The sequence below is a fragment of the Haliotis asinina genome, chromosome 16 (assembly GCF_037392515.1).
Source record: "Haliotis asinina isolate JCU_RB_2024 chromosome 16, JCU_Hal_asi_v2, whole genome shotgun sequence".
Taxonomy (NCBI): domain Eukaryota; kingdom Metazoa; phylum Mollusca; class Gastropoda; order Lepetellida; family Haliotidae; genus Haliotis; species Haliotis asinina.
In genome coordinates, this window is record NC_090295.1 from 21,633,382 (window position 1) to 21,653,240 (window position 19,859).

General features: G+C 42.2%; 1 protein-coding gene across 1 annotated transcript in view; it reads right to left on the minus strand.

Moving 5' to 3' along the window:
• The window catches only part of LOC137268252 (neprilysin-like), a 71,416-nt gene extending 57,777 nt beyond the window's left edge, over positions 1-13,639 (minus strand). The window contains exon 1 of the mRNA XM_067802790.1: positions 13,517-13,639. Coding sequence (XP_067658891.1) covers positions 13,517-13,599 — 83 coding nt within the window. The 5' untranslated portion in view covers positions 13,600-13,639. The remainder of the gene's footprint in view (positions 1-13,516) is intronic.
• Between the last annotated feature and the right edge of the window lie 6,220 nt (positions 13,640-19,859).

Below are 19,859 nucleotides of genomic sequence, written 5' to 3' on the forward strand. Positions count from 1 at the left end.
TTCAAATATGCTCTTCAAAAGAAGTATCGGAACCTGAACTTTCAATTTGGATAGGAAGTGTAAACGTTAAGAAACGTTCCAAGGACAGACATCTTATGAACGCACCACATTTCCCTCTATTACCACCCCTAAACACAACGCATGATATGCACGTGCACAACGCAGTAGCCCCCATACAGTTTAATCGTAAATAATAAAAATAAAGTTACCCTGCTTTGTTGAATATTATGCATGTCATTCACTTATATAAATAAATAATAAATAATAAATAAAACATCCTTTAACTTCATACGTTATCTCGGTCAGGAAGACAGTCGCCGATAACGTCAACACCAACCTTTCCGGTCGTCCAAGCCTCGTATGTAATCAACTGTTGAGATTGTGACTGTATGGACGAATGTTGTTTTACGCAATAATGCAACCATAGAGCACGAAGCTCTCTAAATATCGTAGACATTCCAGTGGTGGGTGTCTTGAGTAGCGTGAACAAGACATTCCAAAGAATATGGAAGGTGCTAAGAAACCAGGGCTCCATGTTAACCTACTTACACCAGGTGCAACCTAAGATAAAAAGCTAGTTACACCAGACACATTCCAGTTGCAATGCTTTTAATGACTGGAATATGCTATTAAAGTTTAGAAGAAAATTACTTAACATGATTATGTACAGTATATGAAACCCATTTCTAACGTATCCCGACATGGTATTGCTAGAATATTGATAAAAGCGTCGTAAAACCATATCCACTCATTCCCTCTTGCCCATGTGATTGAGGGACAGGAGGGTAGCCTAGTTGTTAAAGACTTCCCTCGACACGCTGAAAACCAGGGTTCTAATACCCACATGGGTACACTGCGTGAAGCCCATTGTTGGAGTCCCCGTCATGATATTGGTGGAATATTGCTCCAAATGACGTGAAACCATACTCACTCACTCAGTCACTTGTTTCAGAGGTCAAGTTTGTTCATTTCGCTGACATGTAAGGTGGGAGTATCCATTACGAAGGTCAAGAAACTCACCTGTCCACTTGAGAAGTGAATGGTCATATGAACCAGCAAGTTGAGCAAGGTCAAACGCAAGGTCAAACGCTGTGAACTTTGACGTCGGTCATGTAAACTGAGACGTGAGTTTCAAACTGAAAGAAGGGGCTAGCATGTCATTTGATCCCTGCTTAGTCAGTCCTTAAAAATGGGGGAGCTCCACCGTCAGATTATCTGGACTAAATCTGAATGACGAATTCATGATATTAGATATACATTTACCGCGATTCAACTGCCGCATTATAACACTCACAAAATCACCCCTGAATGTGGAAACACATACTGACCGGCAAAATAAAGTACACCAAAGGTAACCGATTGTCAAATTTAAAAAGAATATTTTTGTAGGCAAATATACACTGAAACATGACGCCTCAGCGTGGCAATTTGATACCTGCAGTGAATTCATGTGCATGTCGTGAATACAACGTCAATGAAATGGTCAGTTGCGGTCAAATGTATAAACGATGATTTGGGGCCGCTGTCAGAGTTTCACGTGCGCTAAGGGTACAAAGTAAGTGTGCGGACAGGTTACACACGCAGTTTGAAAAAGATCACCACAGATATGACACGATTACCAGCAGTTGAACGTGAGCGGGCCATAGGTATGCTCTAGATGGGGTCGACACACGCCAACGTCACAAAAACCTTCGGATGCACCCGTGTAGCTGTCTCAAGATTGCTGCAGTGTTAGAGGCAGACGGGCCAGACGCAGGACAGACCAGGAAGCGGGAGTCAGGGAGAAGCAATACCACCTGAAGACCGGCATTTGAGGACGTTACACCGAGAAACCGTTTACTGACGGCAACGTCATCAGCGGCAAATTCCCTTGATCACCATGCCAGTCAATACCCAGTCTTCGGGGAGCAGGTATCAGAGCCTAAAGGACAGGTGTGGACCCCTGAACACAGACGTCACAGACTGCGTTGAGTTCGAGTAGTTCGTCGTTGGCAGCGACGAGAGGACGTTCTAAGTGAGTGAGTGAGTGAGTGAGTGAGTTTAGTTTAGTTTTACGCCGCACTCAGCAATATTCCAGCTATATAGCGGCGGTCTGTAAATAATCGAGTCTGGACCAGACAATCCAGTGATCAACAACATGAGCATCGATCTGCGCAATTGGGAACCGATGACATGCGTCAACCAAGTCAGCGAGCCTGACCACCCGATCCCGTTAGTCGCCTCTTACGACAAGCTGAGTCGCCTTTAACGGCAAGCAAGGGTTGCTGAAGGCCTATTCTACCCCGGGTCAGGACGTTCTAAAGTGGCCAGCACGTTCCCAAGACATGCCCCCGATCGAGTACATATGGGATGCACTAGACAGACGTGTGGAAACGCCCTAACCTACCAAAGAATAGACAACAGCTTACACATCCTTGGCGTCGCATACCACATGACCTTCCCGGCGTCTGAGACCCGTGAAGGTCCCGGGGTAGAATAGGCCTTCAGCAACCCATGCTTGCCATAAAAGGCGACTCAGCTTGTCGTAAGGGGCGACTAACGGGATCGGGTGGTCAGGCTCGCTGACTTGGTTGACGCATGTCATCGGTTCCCAATTGCGCAGATCGATGCTCATGTTGTTGATCACTGGATTGTCTGGTCCAGACTCGATTATTTACAGACCGCCGCCATATAGCTGTAATATTGCTGAGTGCGGCGTAAAACTCAACTCACTCACTCCCGGCGTCTGACGTCTTCGGCCAGAAGAAGGCTGCGTGCCTGTATTGATGCAAGGGGTAGATACAAAGTGATGGTACAGAACGTTTATTGTGTATAATTCAGTACCTGTTTATCCTGTATGTGATTGAAAACAGGACACTCAGTGAACATGCGCATTTCTGACGCTTCGTGTTTCTGTAGTATGCGTGTGATTTTTAGCTGAGGTTGAGAAAAGATGTTGTTAACATCACTGTATATTATTGTTTGTGCGTCTAGGTACTCCTGGCAATGATTACTTTCTTTTGCCGGTCAGTTTACGAATATAGGGCTAACAAGAACACACGAAACGGGATCGGGAGGTCACACTCGCTGACTTGGTCTCCAAATTGCTATGATCTGTGCTAATGTTAATCACTGGATTGTCTGACCCAAGCTTAATTCATTTACAGACCGCTGTCAACTTGATAATTGCTGAACGCAGCATAAAATAACAAATGAATAAAACATCAAAACTAAATGCATTGCAGAAGAATGTAAGCACCTGTCCTTCATGACGACTGAACTGACAAAAAAAAAGAACAAAAAAGCATATTTTTTACTGACTGCTATGGATTTGAAACGGGTATCACAGCATTGTCTTTGGACTAAATGTTTGGAGTTTAGGTGGATCCTGTCAGTTGTGTTTCGTTATATAAAGTTTAAAATGTTTTGGTCAAACCCAGTTTTATACACCTTATTGTGCCTGACCATTTAACGGCTATATGAGTAAAAGGTGCGCGCGTGTGTGTGCGCGTATGTGTGACATAAATTGCTTCCTTTTTCTATCAAACGTTATAATGAAAATATCCTGTCAAAATAGTTCAGGTTCTGTATCCACTTAAACCTAGTGTTTACAAGGAAGGAATTGTTAATATTATTTAAATCCCAGTACTAGAGGTCTCAAGGTCAGAGACCGACTCGACACGCCACCCATTTAATCGCATGCATCGTCACAAACAAAGCCAGATCACGCCATTTCGCGTTGACTTCTCGGGTCAACACGAAGACTCACCTGGTTTGAATTAGTGTTCCTGTCAAATAAATCCAGGGACCTTTTAACCCGGAAGGCACACCGAATCGCCGGCATTCGTTATGAGTTAATTTCCATGTTTATCCGTGAACCCTCTAATGTATACCCTCTACCTCCTTGAAACAGCATATGTGGAACATTCGTTTCACATTTTAAGTCGCGTTATTATTTTTCACAAAATGAGAGAACAGGAAAATAGTAATTTTCACAGTTTATTTTGCATTTAAACTTTTATTTGTGAACGCCTAAAAACTGATGATCAAACATTCGACCACAAAGAATTTCTGTTTAACCTGCACTGAACGAACGGTGACCATTGAAGTGAAACCACGTTTTGGCGGAATCGTTTTTTCGGACCACCGAAAGTGCACAACACCGAGAAATGATTAAAATTCACAATGCAGAACTGTGATTAAATTTTGTAAAGACTTGTGAGTTAAACATTTAATTTTTATTCCAGACGATCAAAATTAAATGACTCGTTCACGATTGAAATGAAATCACCCTTGATGTTATAAAATGAAGTCGTCCACTTCATTCAGAATTAACGGATTTATTTGGTTCTGTAAATTTCCAAATTTTCAATAGGCCACTTTGGACCCATTTTAGGAGTCCACTTGGCAATATAGTATAATTTTAGGACTTTGTTTTGGCACAATTTTACTTGTGCCGAAATGAATACCGGATTCAATGTGAGAGCACTCATGGTGATTAATCGCAGTTGCTGATAAATAACCGCTGCTGGTCCTTGGTTCCACGTCCTTAAAGCAATCTTACGCTTAGAACTTAGAATGCTCTTAACTAAACACAGATTTAAGGCACTCACAGAGCAGAGATCACAAGACAAGCTACACTCGAAGATGCGGGTTAGAATTGGTCTTCAATAACCCATGCTTGCTTAACGACTAACGGGATCGGGTGGTCTGGCTCGTTCGTGTCGTTGACACATGTCACCGTATCCCAGTTGCGTAGATTGATGCTCATGCTGTTGATCACAGGATTTTCTGGTCCAGACTCGAATGTTTACAGACGACGCTATGTAGCTGGAATATTGCTGACTGCGACGTAAACCAACACACCATGCAAGCGAAACAAGACAAACTAGTGGATGCCAGCATCACCACTGATACATGTGTTGCAGGCACGGCGGAGCACTATAAGTGAAGAATTTCAGGAAACAGCTGTTTTCTACCAGCGTATATTCAAGTAATCCTGACAATGGGTGGGCTTTCCATCGTTATAAAACCAGCGGATAAACACGATCTCCACCGGGATTATATTCGGATAAGTATGCAACTATAATAGATCAGGTACGTAGTACTTCGAGATTTGTAAGTGAGTGAGTTAAGTTTTACGCCGTTTTAGCACCATTCCAGCAATATCACGGCGAGGGACACCTGATATGGGCTTCGCACATTGTTTCCATGTCGAGAATCGAACCTGGGTCTTCGACGTGACAGGCGAACGCTTTAAACATTAGGCTACCTCATCGCCCCAATATTTGGAACAATCATCCTGTTTTCACAACTAACCAGTGAATTTCCTTCGTTTGACCCTCTCGCATTTGATTGGACGGGTCGTCCAACGGTTACCTGACGCGACCTCCTACTTGGGTTTGTTAGACTCAGTTGGATGTTACGAATACTACTGAGACTAAGTTTACTTAGACTGGGTCGTTTGTCAGTATGCCCGTTCGAAGGCCTTTACAGCTGAGCCAGAATTCTCCTTCATCTCGTGTCATTCTCAGGCAAGCCAAATGAGGTAACGGTAAGACGCGCGTTGTGACGAATCTGATCCAGATAACGCTTTGATGCAGCTGGTAGCATCGTTGAGGCACTGGCAGCGGAAGTAATGAATGAGTTCATGGCCCTTGGGTCTTTGTCCTCAACAAACATGTAACCTCGTGGACACTTGGAACTGGATCGGAATTAGAAAGGAAAGAAAGGTGACTGGGTCCTGTCTGTCGGTATACCATCCGTGGAAATACTGGACATTTCTTATTGAATACTGGACATTTTGGGGTATGAAATACCCACACAGAGACCGGTGCTGAATACTGGCTTGTCTGGCTTGAGATACCCTTCGGAAGACCAGTGCTCAATATGGCTTGTCTGGTTTGAGAGACCAGTGTTGAATACTGGCTTGTCTGGCTTGAGATACCCTTCGGAAGACCAGTGTTGAATGCTGGCTTGTCTGGATTTAGATACCCTTCGGAAGACCAGTGTTGAATACTGGCTTGTCTGGCTTGAGATACCCTTCCCACGACGAGCGTTGCATACTGGCTTGTCTGGCTTGAGATACCCTTCGGAAGACCAGACTTGAATATGGCTTGTCTGTCTTGAGATACCTTTCGGAAGACCAGTGTTGAATGCCGGGACGTATATCCCGACATAACGTTTGGCCGACCAGTATCGAATACTGACGCCCAAAGGGAGACAACTCTGACCCGGAACACCTGGATAACAAGGTACTTGACTGTAACCATCAAGAATGAACGGGACACAGCAGAAACAATACTGGAACCACAGTACAGCAGAACTGAAGCATGAAACGTGCACCAAAGAGACTTGAAACGAATCTATGGTTGATTAGGTCTTAACATGCTTTCACTCATTCCTTAATATGCCACATTTAGCAAAAACTTCAAACACGTAAGCGTTCGTCGATGCGGCTGTGACGATAGACACGTGTGACAGACACATGGAATATCTAAATGGACCTATCTTGTCGGGTTTCCATTGAGTCTTAGCGCCCACGGGAAATCTAGCAAAAAGGCTATTTGTGCTGATCGCCAGAGAAGAGTCGTCCGTTAATAAATCTCCATTCCTATGGTTCAGCAGGGGAAATTTATAAAACGAGATAACAGTCCGTTTATCTGAATTCTTTATGCCTGAGTGTTGGTCCGGCTGCCATAATTAATTAATTATTTCCTGGTACGACAGGGCGTTCCTGGATGTCTGAAGAGCCCTGGACCCTAAAACCATGGTTACAACGGTCGGGCGTGTTCGGAGTGCCCCTTGGGTGGATCAGTCTCCATTGGGGTCATAGGTCATAGCTCTGACACACCTCAAGGACACATGCGCCGAAGAGTCATAATTCTAGTTCTGTTGATAGTTGCTGTTGATTTATACGATATTTGTAATACCAGTGTTATGTAATGATCCCTTCCGATACAATTCCAAAAATATAAACCCAATCACTGCTATATTTAATGCTATTGATACGCCCACATATGGTTTACATGCCAGTGCAACGGCAATCCTCATCGTTCAGTAATAACGCAACACCATCAATGATAACACATTCAAATCTAACCCTACATCCATTCAATGATAACTATACACATTCAAATCTAGCCCTACATCCATTCAATGATAACACTACACAATCAAATCTAACCCTGCATGTGTTCGATGATAACACTGCACATTCAAATCTAACCCTACATCCATTCAATGATAACTATACACATTCAAATCTAGCCCTACATCCATTCAATGATAACACTACACATTCAAATCTAACCCTACATCCATTCAATGATAACACTACACATTCAAATCTAACCCTACATCCATTCAATGATAACACTACACATTCAAATCTAACCCTACATCCACTCAATGATAACACTACACATTCAAATCTAACCCTACATCCATTCAATGATAACACTACACATTCAAATCACCGCTCTGCTTTCAGTATAATGCTATATCATCCATGCGAATGCTACACATTCAGCCATACTACACAATGATAACACGTTCAGTCCTGACATAGCATCATAAACAAAAACGCTACTTCGTAAGTGACATTGCTGTATAATGTATATTATAATAAATAAAATTCTGAGCTATAAATGAGAAGGTTATGCTTTTAATGATAATAATTTGATACTGAAATTTTATATAGCGGTAACTCCAAATAAGACGCCCCTCAGTGTGAACGCTACACATCAAATAAGCTATACACCACTGGTGAGTTTCTCACACATTCAATGATAACGTTACGTCATTCTATAACAGTGCTACATATTCAATAATACATTTTCAAATTAATACAACACCATCTTTGAGGACGATACACGTTCAATAATGACATAGGTCCACCAGTGAGAACGCTACACTTTCAATCATAACACAAGGCCATGAACTGCAACGATACCGCTACACGTTCAACAATAACACATGTCAACCAGTGTGAAAGCTACAGTTTCAATCATAAAATAATGAACACCATCATCAAGAATGCTGCACCCTCAACCCTCAACGCTGCACCCGCTGCACCACAACACTATTACTGAGAATGCTGCATTTTCATGAAAGTACACCATCATCAACTAGAACGCTACATTTTCAGTCATAGTACAACACCAAAATGATAGCACACCGCCATCAATGAGGACGCTGCACCCGCAATCACAGCACAACACCGTCAATGAAAACGCTACCGTTTCAATCACAATTCAACGCCAACAATGATAACGCTACACTTTCTATCGTAACACAAAGCCTCCAATAAGAACGCTACACGTTCAACTACAACACAACACAATCAATGAGAACGCTACACTTTCTATCGTAACACAAAGCCATGAACTGCAACGATACCGCTACACGTTCAACAATAACACATGTCAACCAGTGTGAAAGCTACAGTTTCAATCATAAAATAATGAACACCATCATCAAGAATGCTGCACCCTCAACCCTCAACGCTGCACCCGCTGCACCACAACACTATTACTGAGAATGCTGCATTTTCATGAAAGTACACCATCATCAACTAGAACGCTACATTTTCAGTCATAGTACAACACCAAAATGATAGCACACCGCCATCAATGAGGACGCTGCACCCGCAATCACAGCACAACACCGTCAATGAAAACGCTACCGTTTCAATCACAATTCAACGCCAACAATGATAACGCTACACTTTCTATCGTAACACAAAGCCTCCAATAAGAACGCTACACGTTCAACTACAACACAACACAATCAATGAGAACGCTACACTTTCTATCGTAACACAAAGCCTCCAATAAGAACGCTACACGTTCAACTACAACACAACGCAATCAATGAGAACGCTACACTTTCAGTCCATATACTAACCCATTTCTCTGAACGGATCCTGTGATACCCTGTGCACTATATACCGACCACACCGACTGTGCATAACCCGAACAAGATGAACCGCATTTGATGTCTTCATAAAGAAATACTGGTATAAAACCGCGGGGGAAAATGAGCTTTACAGTAACCCGCCCGTTGACGAATGACTTAGGAAATTGTTCGTCGGTCTTATGACGCAAGCATGAAAGACTTCCGGACATAAAACTCCTTGATTTCAAACACAGCCGTCTCCAATCATTGTCTTGCCTCCACATCACGACACCTTACATCATGAAGCTTCATGGGAGGAAACGGCAGTCTGTATCATAAGTACGTACATAGAAACTGAGCCTAGTGTGGAACATATCTAACGTCAACTTGTGCTGGCGATTAAACGTTTTACTCTGAGGGTGTGGGTTTGAATCCCGAATGGGACACTGCCCTACAAAAGTAAAAGAGTCTGTACTTTATTAGTGTGTAATCCCAAATATAACATATGTTAAACTGGACTTGTTTGTGCTCGAAAGTTTACATAGGGTCCGGATTTGGCAGACTAAACCATATACAGACTGAACTCCTCCTTTGAACACAAAGCTCGAGGACGAAAAAATAGCTCGTAATTGATTCTTTTGGCACAGTTTTTCATGCAAAATATTGATGGGATGTAAAGTGATTTGACATAAAGAAAGGATTCGATTTAAGAGGGTTGTAGTTCGCGTAGTTCCATTCAGGGTAACCACAAGTACATTCTATTAATTGACATTGGTATGACACTGCAAGTACTCGAAGCACCGACCTTCCTCTCTTCTCGGAGTTGATAGATCACGGAGTTGATAGTGGCAGAGATCCGGTTTAATAAAGGCACAGTTTTCATAGATTAGACCCGTGAAGATCCGGTTTTAGAATGGGCGTCCAGCAAACCATGCTTGCGGATAGATGCTCATGTTGTTGATCACTGGAATGTCTGGTCCAGACTCGATTTTTTACAGGCCGCCGCCATAATGCTGGAATATTGCTGAGTTTGGCGTAAACCTAAACTCACTCACTCACTCACCAATAAATTACGTGCGTACAATAATCATTTATGTGCTGGGTTGTGCAGCTGGATCTCCAGTCTATGCCTGGTCTATGCGCACTATTCGTGTGCTGCTGAAGTTTCACGACAATGGATAACGTCCATGGACATTGTGCACTAGTTCAAGGCCACATCAAATCCAGATTGTATGTATATCACATAATACGGGTATAGATAATGATTCACTTCAACAAGGGTGTTGGACGAAAGAAAGGAAATAGTTTTAACTCTAAACTTTTGTATAGCCCGGTGATTTAAAGTGGTCATATTAGTCAAATTACTACCCACATAGGCCTTCATTGATTTTCTTCTTTGATTAGTTCAAGAGTTACATCTTTGGATATTGAATTCGAATAGAGCATGAAGAAAGAATGCTCTGGTCACTTTGTTACCCATATTCTTTCAAAGAACCCAGATATTTGACTCAAATGGTAAATACTCGAGCCTCTCAGCTCTTAACACAACACTGTCTGCAACCCAGATATTTGACTCAAACGTAAATACTCGAGCCCCTCACCTCTTAACACAACACTGTCTGCAACCCAGATATTTGACTCAAATGGTAAATACTCGAGCCTCTCAGCTCTTAATACAACACTGTCTGCAACCCAGATATTTGACTCAAATGGTAAATACTCGAGCCTCTCAGCTCTTAACACAACACTGTCTGCAACCCAGATATTTGACTCAAATATAAATACTCGAGCCCCTCACCTCTTAACACAACACTGTCTACAACCCAGATATTTGACTCAAATGGTAAATACTGGAGCCTCTCAGCTCTTAATACAACACTGTCTGCAACCCAAATATTTGACTCAAATGGTAAATACTCGAGCCTCTCAGCTCATAACACAACACTGTCTACAACCCAGATATTTGACTCAAATGGTAAATACTCGAGCCTCTCAGCTCTTAACAGAACACTGTCTGCAACCCAGATATTTGACTCAAATGTAAATACTCGAGCCCCTCAGCTCTAAACCACTACACTGTCTACAACCCAGATATTTGACTCAAATGGTAAATACACGAGCCTCTCAGTTCTTAAAACAACACTGTCTACAACCCAGATATTTGACTCAAATGGTAAATACTGGAGCCTCTCAGTTCTTAACACAACACTGTCTACAACCCAGATATTTGACACAAATGTAAATACTCGAGCCTCTCAGCTCTAAACCACTACACTGTCTACAACCCAAATATTTGACTCAAATGTAAATACTCGAGCCCCTCAGCTCTTAACACAACACTGTCTACAACCCAGATATTTGACTCAAATGGTAAATACTGGAGCCTCTCAGCTCTTAACACAACACTGTCTACAACCCAGATATTTGACTCAAATGGTAAATACTCGAGCCTCTCAGCTCTTAACACAACACTGTCTACAACCCAAATATTTGACTCAAATGTAAATACTCGAGCCCCTCAGCTCTTAACACAACACTGTCTACAACCCAGATATTTGACTCAAATGGTAAATACTGGAGCCTCTCAGCTCTTAACACAACACTGTCTACAACCCAGATATTTGACTCAAATGGTAAATACTCGAGCCTCTCAGCTCTTAACACAACACTGTCTACAACCCAGATATTTGACTCCAATGGTAAATACTCGAGCCACTCAGTTCTTAACACAACACTGTCTACAACCCAGATATTTGACTCAAATGGTAAATACTGGAGCCTCACCTCTTAACACAACACTGTCTACAACCCAGATATTTGACTCAAATGGTAAATACTGGAGCCTCAGCTCTTAACACAACACTGTCTACAACCCAAATATTTGACTCAAATGTAAATACTCGAGCCTCTCAGTTCTTAACACAACACTGTCTACAACACAGATATTTGACTCAAATGTAAGTACTTGAGCCACTCACCTCTTAACACAACACTGTCTACAACCCAGATATTGACTCAAATGGTAAGTGCTCAAGCAACCCTGCACCACCCTATTGAGAAATCGGGAATTTGACCTCCCCATCAGTAGCCCTTAGCCATACATCATCTCAATAATTCAGGGGGTACTCTGTACATGTTCCCTGCATGTGCTGCACAACAACTAGAGTAAAAGCTCGGGGTTCCTATCCAACATCTCGCTGCATGCATTTCCATACTCAATTTTACCTACACGTTCCGGTTTATCAGCTAGCATAAAAGTGTCTCTTATTCATTTATTCCCACAAAAAAATCAGGTAATTATTCACAACAATTCCCAACGTGTGTCGTTCACGTCCATAACGTACTAAGTCCGCACACCAACGAAGACTCCTATACATATTACCCAATCATCGCCCAATGGCGCTTACGCATCTTGACTTAAACTGACAGTATATGTCAAGCGGGCAATAAAAACAATATTCTTCATCTCAATTTACCGTCATCCGAGTCTATAAACAGTGGCGCAGTGACGCATATCCTAAAGTTTATATATTCAAATAGGCGTGAATAATTCATTGTAGTAAATCAAGATGCACTCTCTGTGAGATAATGTCATATATTAAAATGATAAACTGAAAAGGACTTGGAAAACATCAAAGAAACAGACTGTGTATCTCTAAGGCCACCACGAATATCTCGCTTCGAGTTTCCGCCTGTAAAAACGTGATAACATCGCTGGTGTTTTATTTCTACTAAGAGGCACCAAAACGACAAATAATGGCTTTTTTTACACTTCTATTTGTTTATCTGTTTAAACTGATTAAACGGCGAGTCTAACAACTATTTTTCTGTTGAGAATACCGTGAGATGTTCAGCTTTCACCTGGAAAGTGTTAGACATTCCGGCTGAGTGACAGATTCATATTGATATTTGGAACATTTTCTGGAACGTGTTCTGTGATATAATAACTGCCTTAAATCACAGAATTGGTGCCAAACTGATTTCTGACGTCATCGCAGATTGCTGACATTTGATCTCGTTGGCATCGTGAATTCCGCTCCTACAAATATCTGCTGAATTGCGGGATGAGCCATTATACAACAATCCTAAGATATGCGTCACAATGATATTTATATTATAACAATAGGTATTATTAATATCAGGTATATCATACCAGGTATATGAACTGTTATAGCAAAAACGGTAGTAGCGAAATATCAACACTAGCAAAGGCACCTCACTGAAAGAATGGGTTAAGACATTATGCTTGCAATTTGTAATAATGATCATTTCATTTTAATGTGTCATCAGTTATGGCGCCATCTCGCGACTGATTTTACATAACGGACACTGAATATAACAAACATTGTATAGATCCAATGAGTCCGTTTTGAACAAGGTTGACTATTGTACATGCACGAAAATATTTCAATACTCAGAGATGCATCAAAATACAGCACTTTGTCCGTTGTAAATCCAGAGAAGAGCATTCGGAGGTGAACAATTTGAAACACTGTAAGTGGTCTCTGGGATATTTCCACGAATATTAAATATCTAAACAACCTGAAATATGAATAACACAATGCGAATACCAACACGGCGTACTCATTAATGCATAATTAGCATAAATGAATATTCATAGGATTTATTAAGTACTTACGTGATGGCAGGCTTCTCAGTAAGAGCAATGTTACTACTTGTCAAGGCGATGCCGTTGTCCGCTCGTCCTCCGTTCGAAGCCATAGTTGCTCCTAAAGTACTCCGCTCAGTAAAATCAACCGGCTTTGTCGCTGACGGACAGAGCCCTCTTGAAATAGGCCTGTGACTGTCAGCAGTCGCGCAGTCCACTCGCTGAGTCGTTCAGCATGATCTACTCGTCCATCGTTTGGCGTCAGTGTTACCTATTGGTCGTTGTAGCGTTGAGTTTGCTCTGCATGATTGGGATATATATAGAGAGACAGAACCGATACAAGCTTATGAAGGGGAGGAACTGCGCGTTAATCATCCATCGTAACGCGGTGTACATTACTCGCAGAGATTGACTGACAGAACTGTCGTGCACAGCTGAGTTTTAAGATCAGGGAAATTTGGGCTTCATTAAGTGGTCAGTTGTACCGAGTCGGGGTTTAGAGCAAGAGGTGGGGACATTGACGGCAGCAGGTTTGGCTGCGGTTGTTAAGTGGTTTTACATAAGTATAAGATGCGTTAGCACTGACGGATGCTGTGTATTATTGTGATAGAAACGAACAATTCCTTGAAAAGGGATGGGTGGGGTTGCTTTGTGGTTAAAGCGTCCGCCGGCCAGGCTGAAGATTTCCTTCATAGGAACAGTAATTATGTGATGCCCATTCATAGTTCATAATTTGAACTGTCACATCCTTGATATACACCCATTGTGTCATTGCATCGCATTGCATCAACGTCCCTCGTCATGCTTATGACTAACGAATTTAAATGGGTGATAGGGTAGTGTAGTAATTAAAGCATCCGCTCGTAACGCCGAAGTCCCGGGTTCGATTCCCAACATGGGTGCAATGTGCGAAACCCTTTTCTGACATTGCTAGAATATTACTAAAAGCGGCGTAAAATCATACTCACTCACTCACTCACTCTGAATTGAAAAAGGCGACCCAGTGAGAAGGCACATTTTGGACTTTCTTCATTTAGGAGTTTTACTTTACAGAAAGGATTGGGCATAAGGGGAAGTAATGCGGTTCAGGAACTTTGAGTCAGGCTAACCGATGTGGGACATCGGAGGATTCGGATGTTACAAACAGCAGGTACAAGGGCTGAAAATAGATGCTTGGTGGACTAAAGCATGAAACCTTGCAAAGTGCTGGGAGAATATCATGATAAAACATACGTTTGGGGTTGGTATCAGATGTTTTGTGCCCACTTTCCGAAGTTTCCGAAAAATCAAAGATGGCTTCCAAGATGGCCACCAAGAATCCAGCCACCCCTGCACCACTGTTTATTACTTAAAGGGCATTTGTGTATTTTTTAACACGTTAAAGCATAGCTGATTATACCACACTTACATTTGGTGTTGATTGGTAATATTTAATCACTGTGGTCTTAGATACAGTTAGCCTTTATCGAAGGACAAGGAGTAAAATTTTTGATTCAGCTAAAGTTGAGTTGATTTTCAAAACTATAAAGAACTATAAAGTATATACGTGAACGTATAAAGTACCTTTTAAATATATAGGCCAGGTTTAATGGTGGCATTCATGGTTTAAATGTCGAAAGGGTCATGCAAGAAGTATGGATAAGTGAGCGAGTTTAGTTTCACGTCGCTTTAGCAAACTTCCAGCAATATCAGATTTCAGACACCAGGGACTGGCTCCAGACATTGCACCCATGTGGGAATTCGAACCCGGGCCTTCAATGTGATGAGCTAAACCCATAATCGCTAGGTTACTCCAACGCCCTACAATAAGTGTGACTCGTTGACGTCATGAAGGCGAGGCAATTTGGTGGACAACCCGAACAAGTACAACAAGAGCGTTTGAGTGTTCAAAGGTCAAAGGGAGTAATTACAACTATCGTTTACAAAATGTTCATCACAAGCCAAGACTGTTCAATGGTCGTCAACAGTCATTATAAACAGCCATATATCATAAAGTCTAGGTACAACCGGCATCTGGAACAAGAAGCTTGGGGTGTTATTGTGAGTGAGTATGGTTTTACGCCGCTTTTAGCAATATTCCAGCAACATCACGGTGGGGGACACCAGAAATGGGCTTGACACATAGTACCAATGTGGAGAATCGAACCCGGGTCTTCGTCGTGACTAGCGAACGCTTTAACCAATGGGCTACACCACTGTCTCTGTTTATTAGTAAGATACAATAGATACAATGAGCTTTGAAGCCAAGACGCCGCCTGCGTGACAGTCAGGTATAAAAAAATAACGTGTTGGCATTCAGAGTATTTAAAGGTCATATACAGTGAGTATAACAGACGGCTGTCATAATGGTCAGAATCATTCAGTGAACTCGGCATGTGAGATTGCATAACGGTAAAGCTCAGTCAGTAAATTTCAGTTAATGTCAAGCACACGTGGAGATTGTCTCGATTTAATATAGAGACAGTGGTGGCGTGGTAGCCTAGTGGGTAAAGCGTCCTCTCGTCACGTTGAAGACCGGGCTCTATCCCCCATGTGTGCACAGTGTGTGAAGCCCATTTCCGGTGTCCCCCGCCGTAATAATGAAGTAATTACCTCTGAATGGAGAATCAGGCCCATTCTGCATTTTGTCACTGCAAGTGACAAAATGCTTAAGGATGAAGTAGCATGCGTTTGTATCGCCGTTTGCGCATTGTTTAATATATCATTGAGGACAGGGTCCCCCTCCGATATTGCTAGACTATTGCCAAAAAGCGGTGTGAAACCCAACTTACTGACTCAGTCACTCTCGCACGCATGCACTCACCCACTCGCTCAGAACACGAACCTATGCCATGCAACTTTTCCAACGCTCTCCTCGGTTTAAAGACCAATATCCTTCATCAGTTGTATGGGGAAAGTCTTCGAACGAGTTGTCGTCAGGCTTTTGCAGGATTGTTTTCATGGGAATTTGTTGTTATACACGTAGCAATCAGCTGAATTCCAAACCGGTCGCTCGACCGTCCACCAAAGAGAATTAAATGATCAAATGTGTAATGCTGTAGAGGTCTATTGTAAGGTATTCTGTGATGTTTCAAAACATTTTGATGGAGTTTGACTCACTGAGCTTTTATGTAAATTGATATGTTATGGTACAAATGATGAATTACTGTTATGTCTGGATGATTGCATTTACAGCTCACAAACAGTCTGTGTCTTCAAATGACACATTGTCTGATAATGAAGAGTGAAAAGATGGTGTACTACAGGGATCTGTGCTTGGTCCTTTCTTGTTCTTTGTCTACATCAATATTCTGAACTGTTGGACAAGAAGATGATTTGCCGACGAACACACCCATGGGCATACCGTCTAATAACACTGAATATATACACTACTATAAATATAAATATGGCCAAGATTAGGTAACTCCTTATACTCCCTAGAAATTGCATTTTCACAAAAAGTGAATGAGTGAGTGAGTTTAGTTTTACGCTACACTCAGTAATGTTCCAGTCTGTGAAATAATCGAGTGTGGATCAACTGATCCAGTGATTAACAGCATGAGCATCGATCTGCTCAATTGGGAACTGATGTGAGCGAGCCTGACCACTCTATCCCGAGGTCTCTTACGACAAGCATGGGTTACTGAACACCATTTCTAACCCAGATCTTCACGGATTTTACATAAAAAAGTCGGAACGAACTTTGAAACAATTTGGAGAATGATACTATAAAAAATGTAAAAACACACAAATACTCGGCTAATGTAGTGTCGGCTAAAGGCAGATGCTTATGTCTAATTGATTCAGCATCATTTACGCCGCCCCAAAGATGATTCATATACTGAAATTGCTTAAATATATGCTCAGTCGTATGGTTTTGGCCTGGATTTTGTGTTGTTTATTGCACTACGTATTGGATATGAATGCGTGATTCGGGGTGATTGATAAAACCATGTGACGATATGGCTGAAATATTGCTTCACTCACACAGCAAGAATTGTGAACAGGCTGTAACGTCTGTACAATTTTGATTTCCTGATTCCTCATTTACGTCATCCTCTGTCAAAATGTCTGATACAATACTCATTCAACAAAGGAGTTTAGGTTTACGCCGATTTTAGCAATATCCCAACAATATCAAGTTGGGGGACACCAAAAATGATCTTCTCACTTTGTACCCATGTGGGGAATCGAACTGGGGTGTTCGGCGTGGAAAGGGACGGTCGCTAGCCTTGTGGCTTTACGCCACTTGTACCTATATTCCAGAGATATCACGGCGGGGGACAACAAAACTGGGCCTCACACTTAGTACCCGTGTTGGGAATCGAACCCGGGGCTTCGGGGTGACGAGCAAACACCTTACCCACTCGGCTACCCCACCGCCCTTCTAAATTCATTAGTCATAAGCATAACGAGGACAGCTAAGTGGACGGGATGATAAATGTGACATTCCAAGTGATGCAATGACACGGATATATATCAAGGATGTGACAGTTCAAATTATGAACTATGAATGCCCTGCGTTAACGATATGTCAGTGTGTGTGGGTGTGTGTACGTGTGTATAAATGCACGTGTTTGCGGATATATGACGGGCAGCAGCGAGAAAAGGAAACAGTGGGTTGGTGTCTTTGTGTTCAAAGTCTCCATTACGGTAATGACTGAACGATATTCCATCAAGTGAATGAGTGAGTTAGTGAATGATTTGAGATTTATGTCGGCTTTAGCAATAGTCCAGAAATATCACGGCGGGGACACTAGGAATGGTGTTTGTTTATATTCCCAGGAGGGGAATCGAACCCAGGAGTTTGGCGTGACGATGAGATATGGTAGCCTAGTGGTTTTACCCCATGTGTAGCAGTAGTCCAGCAATATCACGGCGAGGACACCAGGAATGGGCTTCACATATTGTACCCACATTGGGAGTCAACCTAGGGTCTTCGGCATGACGAGCGAACGCTTTAACAGCAAGACTACCCACTGCCCATTCCTCATGCCTCCTGGCAGAGACGCCAGTGTATGCATGCGCACCTTTCCTAGCAAAGGAGACAGAATTTGGTGAAGAAGCGGTTGACAAGAAACGTTCGGGATTATTTACGGAGAGGGGATTTTAGAAGAAGACAAATGATGAGACAGGATGAGCACGCATGCTTCTGGTGTTGCGGATGCGGAATCGCCAACATTACGACCACGAGTACGAGAAGGCCACCTGCTCAACATCACAAAGCATCATTCCACAGCCCCATCCTTCTCCCTCCCGTCCGCTCTCTCATCTTTGCACCCCTCGTCGTGAGACTCCCTACTTTGTACTTAAACTCGACGCTTGGATTAATTTATGATATGTTAACTCTGTGAAGTGTGTAAATTAAAGGTTTGTTGTATAACGTTACGTGATGTTTTGAAAGTTCAAAGGAATCATTTTCTTTCATGACTCGGGAGTTCTCACAGTTGTATAGTGGTGGCATTAAGACCAGATAGGCGGGATGTATGAACGCTGCTCACCTGCCTAAGACAGGTAAATAGTGAATGAGTGTGGCTTAAACCCAACAATATCGTTGTGGGGATGTTAGAAATTAGGTTTTCGCATTATACAAAAAATTCAATATTGCACATCTGTAAATGACTGGTGAATAGTGATTGAATGAATACTATATTAACCCGCTCTTAGCTATATTCCAGCAATATCATGACAGGGAACACCCGAAATTAAATGTTGACACACGCAACTCACCTGCAAATTACAGGTAAATAGTGATAGAGAGAAGGGGAATGAATGAGGACGTTTGGTGTCAAATCACGACCACCCGATCTCCCGTTAGTCGGCACTTTCGACAAGCCTCGGTTAGTGAAGACCGATCCTAACCAGGATCTTCACGAGATGGGTGAGTTAGTCGGATTGAGTGAGTGAGTATGGTTTTACGCAGCCATTAGCTGTATTCCGGGTATTTTACGGAGGAGACACCAAAAATTATCTTCACACGTCTTAGATGCAATGTCGTGGTTAACAAGCAAACACTTAACCATTAAGCGTTACAGACTTGCTTCCCTTTACAGTGCCAGGATCGGGCCTCGTGTAACTTTTACTTTACCTGTAATTACTCCGCTTTATGTGTCGTAACTTCCTGGTACATATCCTTTACATTGAATTTGTTTCGACTTTTATCTCATCTCACTGGCCTTTGGAAAACAGTAATTAAGACCACAAGATCGTAAAATGAATTTTCAGTTACCTTACTTTGTTTTGAATACAAATTTGTTTCTCTGTCAATGGTGAGTCACTTTTCGTCATGCGTCATTTTCAGTGTGTCAGCTGTTTCAGGAAGTTCATCACCCGATCCCGTTGATCGGGGTAATCTCTTTCTACAAACATGGGTTGCTGAAGGCCAATTCCAACT